This window comes from Salvelinus alpinus, chromosome 4 (genome assembly GCF_045679555.1).
Source record: "Salvelinus alpinus chromosome 4, SLU_Salpinus.1, whole genome shotgun sequence".
In the NCBI taxonomy this organism is placed as follows: domain Eukaryota; kingdom Metazoa; phylum Chordata; class Actinopteri; order Salmoniformes; family Salmonidae; genus Salvelinus; species Salvelinus alpinus.
In genome coordinates this window covers 93,942,335-93,951,796 of record NC_092089.1, presented here as the reverse complement: position 1 = coordinate 93,951,796, position 9,462 = coordinate 93,942,335, and the positions used below count along the sequence as shown (strand labels likewise).

General features: G+C 42.2%; 1 protein-coding gene across 2 annotated transcripts in view; it reads left to right on the top strand.

Annotated features, from left to right (window-relative positions):
• The window catches only part of LOC139574688 (actin filament-associated protein 1-like 1), a 68,966-nt gene extending 63,192 nt beyond the window's left edge, over positions 1 to 5,774 (top strand). For both annotated transcript variants that reach the window (XM_071399491.1, XM_071399490.1), the window contains exons 14-18: positions 633 to 738; positions 1,475 to 1,642; positions 1,828 to 2,003; positions 2,123 to 2,221; positions 2,761 to 5,774. In XM_071399491.1, coding sequence (XP_071255592.1) covers positions 633 to 738; positions 1,475 to 1,642; positions 1,828 to 2,003; positions 2,123 to 2,221; positions 2,761 to 2,787 — 576 coding nt within the window. In that variant the 3' untranslated portion in view covers positions 2,788 to 5,774. The remainder of the gene's footprint in view (positions 1 to 632; positions 739 to 1,474; positions 1,643 to 1,827; positions 2,004 to 2,122; positions 2,222 to 2,760) is intronic.
• Positions 5,775 to 9,462: the final 3,688 nt, after the last annotated feature.

Sequence of the window (9,462 nt, the reverse complement as noted above, 5' to 3'; positions counted from 1 at the left end):
AGGAGGATTATTCCCAGACAGGACGGTTTCCTCTGAAGTGCCGGGAGGAGCTGTGTGAGAGCTTGCGTGTGCGTGTGTGTGAGTGCGTGCGTGTGTGTGTGTGTGTGTGTGTGTGTGTGTGTGTGAGTGCGTGTGTGTGTGTGTGTGTGAGTGTGTGTGTGTGTGAGTGTGTGAGTGTGTGAGTGCGTGAGTGCGTGAGTGTGTGTGTGAGTGCGTGAGTGTGTGTGTGAGTGCGTGTGTGTGTGAGTGCGTGTGTGTGTGAGTGTGTGTGTGTGTGAGTGCGTGTGTGTGTGTGAGTGCGTGTGTGTGTGTGTGTGTGTGAGTTCGTGTGTTTGTGAGTGCTTGTGTCTGTGAGTGCTTGTGTCTGTGAGTGCTTGTCTCTGTGAGTGCTTGCGCACACAGCTGTCTGGGACAATCACTGTCTGGTCTGAATATGAAACCTCTGATTGTTCACCCAAATAGACCACACTCTTTTCAATAGATGCCATTAGTTGAGAGAGAGAGAGAGAAGGGGGGGAGAGTGAGAGAGACCAGACTGTCGTATCCCGCTGAGCTAAAGTCTAGGCATTTGTTTACTTTTTCTGCTGCTCTTTGTTGATGTCTCTCATAGTCCTCCTTTCTCTTCCCTTCAGCCTTCTCTTCTACAGCCTGATGAAGGTGCCGGAACAAAGTCCAGTTTCTCCACTAAATACTCTGCTGTAACCAAACCTGGTCCGTCCCTGAAACACACAGGCTCCTGTAAGACACACACACACACACACACACACACACACACACACACACACACACACACACACACACACACACACACACACACACACACACACACACACACACACACACACACACACACATCCCACTGGGCACAGACGTCAATTCAACTTCTAGTTTTGATTTACATTTGGTTGTCAACTCATGTGAATTCAACGTGAAATCAACAAAACATATCACCAGGTCATTCGATTTAGGAAAAAAATACCAAATACCCTTGTCTTGATGACTTTTTGCAAATCCAATCAGTTTTCCACATTGATTCAATGTCTTCACATTTCATTTCTTTGCTGAAAGGAAGTTTTTGCCCAGTGGGATACCTTCTTTCCTTCTCTGTCTGTCACTTCAAAGTCTACTGTCTATCACTTCAAAGCCTACTGTCTGTCTGTCACTTCAAAGCCTACTGTCTGTGAAGAGAAAAGAAGAGGAGAGGATGGAACCTGAGATTTCTGAGAAAACCTCATTAGCTTCGCTGCTGACCTCTCTCTCTCTTCTGTATCTCTCGCCCCTGTCTTTCTCTCTCCTACTCTTCCTCTGAGAGAGAGAGAGAGAGAGAGAGAGAGAGAGAGAGAGAGAGAGAGAGAGAGAGAGAGAGAGAGAGAGAGAGAGAGAGAGAGAGAGAGAGAGAGAGAATGTTACGTTTTCTTCCCATAACCTCACCAGGTCTGACCTTTCACCTCTCACCTTTCTGTGACTCCCCCAGTCGCCAATCAATATGGCCTCTATGGGAAAACACGAGCGGAGGAGGACGCTAAACACTACTTGAAAGAGAAAGAAGAGCTGGAGAGAGAGAGGGATGGAATACGGAACACTCTGCTGACACTGAGACAAGCGAGGAGAGAGGTGAAGGAGAGGTTGAAGACTGCTTCAGGTAGGAGGGGTCAGAACACACACACACACACACACACACACACACACACAAAACATATCTCAGTAGGCTACAGTACTTAAGGTACATACAAAATATAATCAGCAACGCTCTACCACCCCCTACTGGAGGAACTATACAGGTGCTCCCTAATCAATTTCCTCTGTTTCTGTGTGTTCCTGGAGCAGAGGAGCAGAGGGGCTCCCTGAGTGAGCGTGTGTCCCAGCTAGAGGAGGCTTGCCGTGGGAAGGAAAGTGAGAGGGTGGACCTGGAGCTCCGTCTCACCCAGGTTAAAGACAACCTGCAGAAGAGTCTAGCAGGAGGAGCTCTGGGGCCACCTGGGGAGAGCAAACCCTCCAGCAAGGTACAACACACACAAATGTGCTCATGCATGCACACACACTCACACACTCACACACACACATAGACCCACCAGCAAATAAGTGATCAGTGGTGCTAATGATTTTAACGTGTGTGTCTCAGGTCTATAGCAGGCCCTACTGCTCTGGATCTATACCAGTCAGCTGTAAGAAACCTCCTATCTACTCTTCCTATAAAGGAACAGTCATGCAGAAAGCCAAGGTAAGTGTGAAAGACACACACAGTTTATCTGGGTCCCAAATTGTGCATCTGTCACTATCAGCCAGTTCCATCATCAGGCCACAGTCTGTCACTATCAGCCAGTTCCATCATCAGGCCATAGGGGTCTAATGGTATCCCAGCAGTTAGAGTGAGCACCTGAGGAGACAGAGGAGAGCTGACAGAGGAGAGCTGACAGAGGAGAGCTGACAGAGGAGAACTGACAGAGGAGAACTGACAGAGGAGAACTGACAGAGGAGAACTGACAGAGGAGAACTGACAGAGGAGAACTGACAGAGGAGAACTGACAGAGGAGAACTGACAGAGGAGAACTGACAGAGGAGAACTGACAGAGGAGAACTGACAGAGGAGAACTGACAGAGGAGAACTGACAGAGGAGAACTGACAGAGGAGAACTGACAGAGGAGAACTCACAGTGGAGAACTCACAGTGGAGAACTCAGCGTGTGTGTGCGTGTGTGTGCGTGTAATACACTTAAAGTGTAATACACAAACATATTTAACTGTTGATTTTCTTTGCAGGAATGGGAGTCGAAGAAATGCGCTTAGGGCATAAGGATGTTAAAGCAAGACTGGAGATGATTGGAGGCATATCAGAGAGAGGATGTGTTGTTTAGATTGTTGTAGAGAAATGGACAGGTATTCAGGACATTGAGCCAGTGTACAGAAAGGATATGAATTTACCTTGATAAACGACAGAGAAAGGGACATTGAGAGATCTAAGAATGTTCCATAGAACAGGAATGGAAGACAATGGACATGGAAGGAAAACTCAGTGATTTACTGTACGTGATGGGCTTTAAAGGGATACTTCCAGATTTTGGCAGTTTAGCCCATTCCTAGCTCCATGCTACTGTAACTTCTCCTGTAGACTTCCAGTCATTTCACTAAAGTTAGTTAACAAGGGCTCCAGAACCTTCCTTCAACTTCCTTCAACCTACACACAGAGACATAAAAATGGTATCCATGAGTTCATCTGACTCTGGGTAATTTGATAAAAGGGCTTACACTTGTACTGCAGTGGGCTAAATCAGGGTCACACAGAGTGTTTCTATACACCTCACACACATGGTTATGGGCTTAAAAAAAGAAGAGATCTGTAACATGTCAGATACAGACTTAAAATGTATTCAATGTTGAGTTTGCTTCCCAGTATTACACGTTGTATACATAACAGAAGACTAAAATATAACAAAACATAGAAACAATGGATTTAAAAAAATTATCTTTCTTAAAGCAAGATTGGAGATTCCACCCATGAAAAAAAGCAAGAAAAATATAATTAACATTCCACCCATGAGTCCAAATAGAGATCTTTTGTTAGTTGACTGCAGGAAAGGGCTACTTGTCAAAATTGCAGTTTTTTTTTTAAAACATACTTTTCTCCCTTTGCCGCGGGAAGCAGGGGTTAGGGGGCACTGATAGTGCTGCAGCACCTGCTGAAAAATCAGATTTTGTTTTATTTGTATTTTTTTGTGTAAGTAGTTCACTGGGCCTTTACTAGTCCTATATTAGCGTAACGATATAGCCGTCTGTTTTGTATATAGTAGGATTATTTTCACACTGCACAATGGTCCTTTTCCCCTCAAATTATGAATGACTATAAACAATACAATGACTAACAAAATGGTGCTAATAATAGATGTAACTGTAAATATTATCTGAACAATGGACACCAGGTGCCAACACCTATCTACAGGAATTCACACCGCTGATCATTTCTAAAACTCATCAAATACACTGCCTTCGGAAAGTATTCAGACCCCTTTACTTTTTCCACATTTTGTTACGTTACATCCTTATTCTAAAATATATATATATTTTAAATCCTCAATCTACACGCAATACCCTATAATGACATAGCAATAACAGTTTTTTAGACATTTTTGCTAATTTATAAAAAAAATTAAAAAATAAAAATGACATCATTTACATAAGTATTCAGACCCTTTACTTTGTTGAAGCACCTTTGGCAGTGATTACAGCCTGAGTCTTCTTGGGTATGACACTACAAGCTTGGCACACCTGTATTTGGGGAGTTTCTCCCATTCTTCTCTGCAGATCCTCTCAAGCTCTGTCAGGTTGGATGGGGAGCGTTGCTGTACAGATATTTTCAGGTCTCTCCAGAGATGTTCGATCGGGTTCAAGTCTGGGCTCTGGCTGGGCCACTCAAGGACATTCAGAGACTTGTGCCGAAGCCACTCCTGCACTGTCTTGGCTGTGTGCTTAAGGTCGTTGTCCTGTTGGAAGGTGAACCTTCGCCCCAGTCTGAGGCCTGAGCGCTCTGGAGCAGGTTTTCATCAAGGATCTCTCTGTACTTTTCTCCTTTCATCTTCGCCTCGATCCTGACGAGTCTCCCAGTCCCTGCTGCTGAAAAACATCCCCACAGCATGATGCTGACACCACCATGCTTCACCGTAGGGATGGTGCCAGGTTTCCTCCAGACGTGACGCTTGGCATTCAGGCCAAAGAGTTCAATCTTGGTTTCATCAGACCAGAGAATCTTGTTTATCATGGTCTGAGAGTCTTCAGGTGCCTTTTGGCAAACTCCAAGAGGGCTGTCATGTGCCTTTTAGTGAGGTGTGGCTTACGCTGGCCACTCTACTGTAAAGGCCTGATTGGTGAAGTGCTGCAGAGATGGTAGTTCTTCTGGAAGGTTCTTCCATCTCCACAGAGGAACTCTGGAACTCTGTCAGAGTGACCATCAGGTTCTTGGTCACCTCCCTGACCAAGGCCCTTCTCCCCCGATTGCTCAGTTTGGCCGGGCAGCCAGCTCTAGGAAGAGTCTTGGTGGTTGCGGACATCTTCCATTTAAGAATGATGGAGGCCACTGTGTTCTTAGGGACCCTCAATGCTGCAGCCATTTTTACCCTTCCCCAGATCTGTGCCTCGACACAATCTTGTCTCGGAGCTCTATGGACAATTCCTTTGACCTCATGGCTTGGTTTTCGCTCTGACGTGCACTGTCAACTGTGGGACCTTATATAGACAGGTGTGTGCATTTCCAAATCATGTCCATTCATTTGAATTTAACACTGGTGGACTCCAAGTTGTAGAAACATCTCAAGGATGATCAGTGGAAACAATAGGCACCTGAGCTCTGTTTCGAGTCTCATAGCATAGGGGCTGAATACTTATGTAAATAAGGTATTTTTGTTTTTTATTTGTTTATTTGTTTTCACTTTGTCATTATGGGGTATTGTGTGCATATTGCCGAGGACTTTTTTTAATGAATCAATTTTAGAATAAGGCTGTAACGTAACACAATGTGGAAAAAGGGAAGGGGTCTGAATGCTTTCCTCAGTCACTGTACCCAGGTCATGTATTTTAACACAAGCAGACCCTCATTTGTGATTGATGTTTGCACTTTACTGATTTACTACCTGGAGGTGGTTTATGGGTCGTGATAAATACATTAATAAATACATGTTCTCAGAAGACCAACACTCCCATGTGTTACTGATTTATTTCCTACTACCTGGAGGTGGTTTATGGGTTGTGATAAATACATTAATAAAGTTCTCAGAAGACCAACACTCCCATGTGTGCGTGTGTGTTTGTCTGCGTGCGTGCGTGTGTGTCAGGTGGGCTATTCACAGCTCTCCAGATGCAGGGTAAACACCTGTCTGTCCATTGGGTACTTGATCAGGTCCACGTTACACAGGATTGAAATAAAGGATGGAGATCATAGTGAACTGCATTTGAGACTCCGGTTCATTGAAATGCACAAGAAGGAGCGTCTGATGTAGCTTGGTCCCAGATCTGTTGGTGCTGTCTCACCAACGACTTTAACAATTTCATAATAGGAGTTGGAAAGACAACACAAACAGACCTGGGACCAGAAAACATTCTTTACCCCCTGACACTTCAACAGGCGACTATCCCAGAAATAAAGACAAAGGAGCACTCTGTTTCTGCATTGATCTGATTATTTATTGACCAGGTTAGATCTGATTGACAGATTGGGTCATTTGATTATTTCCGTGTAGGTTAAGGTTAAGGACAGATCTGCATACAGTACTCTATAGGTACACGTGCAGATACTCTCACCAGTCCTGATTCATTTCTAGATAATCTGTGATCAGTGTTTTTTCCTATCAACGTCAGCAGAGGATGTAGCAGCATCTAAAATAAACTGTGTTATACAGGTGAGCTGTTTCCTGTGGTGGGCTACCAACACTGATCGCAGATCAGCTGTAAGAGCAGTAGGTTTGTTATTAGCATGAGGAAATGAGAACGCAAGAAGATACAAGATATAAATCCACTGCACTCTCCAGTCAATGCAAATATAAGCAGTGATATACAAGTCCACTCCACTCTTCAGTCAACTCTTCAGCCAGCAAGCTAACATAGCTCAGTGGAGCCCCAGTTACAGACAGATATGATACCTGCAGTGATACTAATGATCCTGTCCTGGAGCACAGGTAGGTTTCTGTGGTAACACTTAACTTGACACCCAGCGTCATAACACGTTATGATACGGTCATAACCATGTCATAATATGTTATAACCTGTTATAACATGGTCATAACACTGTCATGACACAGTGTATACAGTACCGTGAAAAAGTATTTACTTGTTTTTCTATATTGTTGATACTGAACATTATCAAATCTTCAACCAAAACCTAATATTAAATAAAAAGAACCTGAGTGATCAAATAACATAACAATTATATACTTGTTTTATTTATTTAATTAACAAAGTTTTGCAACACCCACGCCCCTGTGTGAAAAAGTATTTAGCCCCTTGTGTAAGGCCCCTTGATAGTGTGTTTAGGATCATTGTCTTGCTGCATGACCCAGCTGCACTTCAGCTTCAGCTCCCCGCCTGATTATTATTTGACCCTGCTGGTCATTTATGAACATTTGAACGTCTTGGCCATGTTCTGTTATAATCTCCACCCGGCACAGCCAGAAGAGGACTGGCCACCCCTCATAGCCTGGTTCCTCTCTAGGTTTCTTCCTAGGTTTTGGCCTTTCTAGGGAGTTTTTCCTAGCCGCCGTGCTTCTACACCTGCATTGCTTGCTGTTTGGGGTTTTAGGCTGGGTTTCTGTACAGCACTTCGAGATATTAGCTGATGTACGAAGGGCTATATAAAATAAACTTGATGAAGCTCACAGACGGATGGCCTGACTTTCTCCTGTGGAATTCTCTGATACAGAGCAGAATTCATGGTTCCTTCTGTTAAGGCAAGTCGTCCAGGTCCTGAGGCAGCAAAGCATCCCCAAACCATCACGCTACCACCACCATGCTGACCGTTGGTATGAGATTCTTACTGTGGTATGCAGTGTTTGGTTTTCACCAGACATAATGGGACCCATGTTGTCCAAAAAGTTGACTCAAGTTTGCCAAAAAGCACCTGGAAGCACCTGGATGATCCTCAATACTATTGGAAGAATATTCTATGGACAGATGATTCAAAAGTCTAACTTTTTACTACATCTACATAAGTGTATGTTCTCATAATAATGTCATTATCATAGTGTATGTTCTCACATTAATGTCATTATCATAGTATATGTTCTCATAATAATGTCATTATCATAGTGTATGTTCTCATAATAATGTCATTATCATAGTGTATGTTCTCATATTAACGTCATTATCATAGTGTATGTTCTCATATGAACGTCATTGTCACAGTGTATGTTCTCATATGAACGTCATTGTCACAGTGTATGTTCTCATATTAACGTCATTGTCATAGTGTATGTTCTCACATTAATGTCATTATCATAGTGTATGTTCTCATATTAATGTCATTGTCATAGTGTATGTTCTCACATTAATGTCATTATCATAGTGTATGTTCTCATATTAACGTCATTATCATAGTGTATGTTCTCATATTAACGTCATTATCATAGTGTATGTTCTCACATTAATGTCATTATCATAGTGTATGTTCTCATATTAACGTCATTATCATAGTGTATGTTCTCACATTAATGTCATTATCATAGTGTATGTTCTCACATTAATGTCATTATCATAGTGTATGTTCTCATATTAACGTCATTATCATAGTGTATGTTCTCATATTAACGTCATTGTCATAGTGTATGTTCTCACATTAATGTCATTATCATAGTGTATGTTCTCACATTAATGTCATTGTCATAGTGTATGTTCTCATATTAACATCATTGTCATAGTGTATGTTCTCACATTAATGTAATTATCATAGTGTATGTTCTCATATTAACATCATTGTCATAGTGTATGTTCTCACATTAATGTCATTATCATAGTGTATGTTCTCATATTAACGTCATTATCATAGTGTATGTTCTCATATTAACGTCATTATCATAGTGTATGTTCTCATATTAACACCATTGTCATAGTGTATGTTCTCACATTAATGTCATTATCATAGTGTATGTTCTCACATTAATGTCATTGTCATAGTGTATGTTCTCACATTAATGTCATTATCATAGTGTATGTTCTCATATTAACGTCATTATCATAGTGTATGTTCTCATATTAACGTCATTATCATAGTGTATGTTCTCATATTAACGTCATTATCATAGTGTATGTTCTCACATTAATGTCATTATCATAGTGTATGTTCTCATATTAATGTCATTATCATAGTGTATGTTCTCACATTAATGTCATTATCATAGTGTATGTTCTCATATTAACGTCATTATCATATTACATTGACTGTCCTTCCAGCACAGCTGTCCACACCCACAAATGTTTCATGTATTAGAGTGGATAAAGTGAAAGCATATACATTAAATAACATATAGGGGCTGTTTCCCGGACACAGACTAAGCCTGGTCCTGAAAAAATCTATCATCTCCGTTGAACATGCTTTAGTCCAGGATCAGGCCTAATCTGTGTCCGGAAATCCACCTGTTTCCTCTTTTTCACCGTTTTTTAAATTAGCAAAATAACGAATAAACTTGATCTGACTTGGCATCTTCATGCATATAATCTGTGAATACAAGTTCAAAACAAGAGTTGATTACACCACCTTCTGTTTTATCAGTGGAAGGACCTTAACCTTTCAGGATTACCCGTTTTCCTCTACTCAGGTTTACAAATCACCAGACGAGGCGGGTTCAGACGAGGCGGGTTCAGACGAGGCGGGTTCAGACGAGGCGGGTTCAGACGAGGCGGGTTCAGACGAGGCGGGTTCAGACGAGGCGGGTTCAGACGAGGCGGGTTCAGACGAGGCGGGTTCAGAAGAGGCGGGTTCAGACG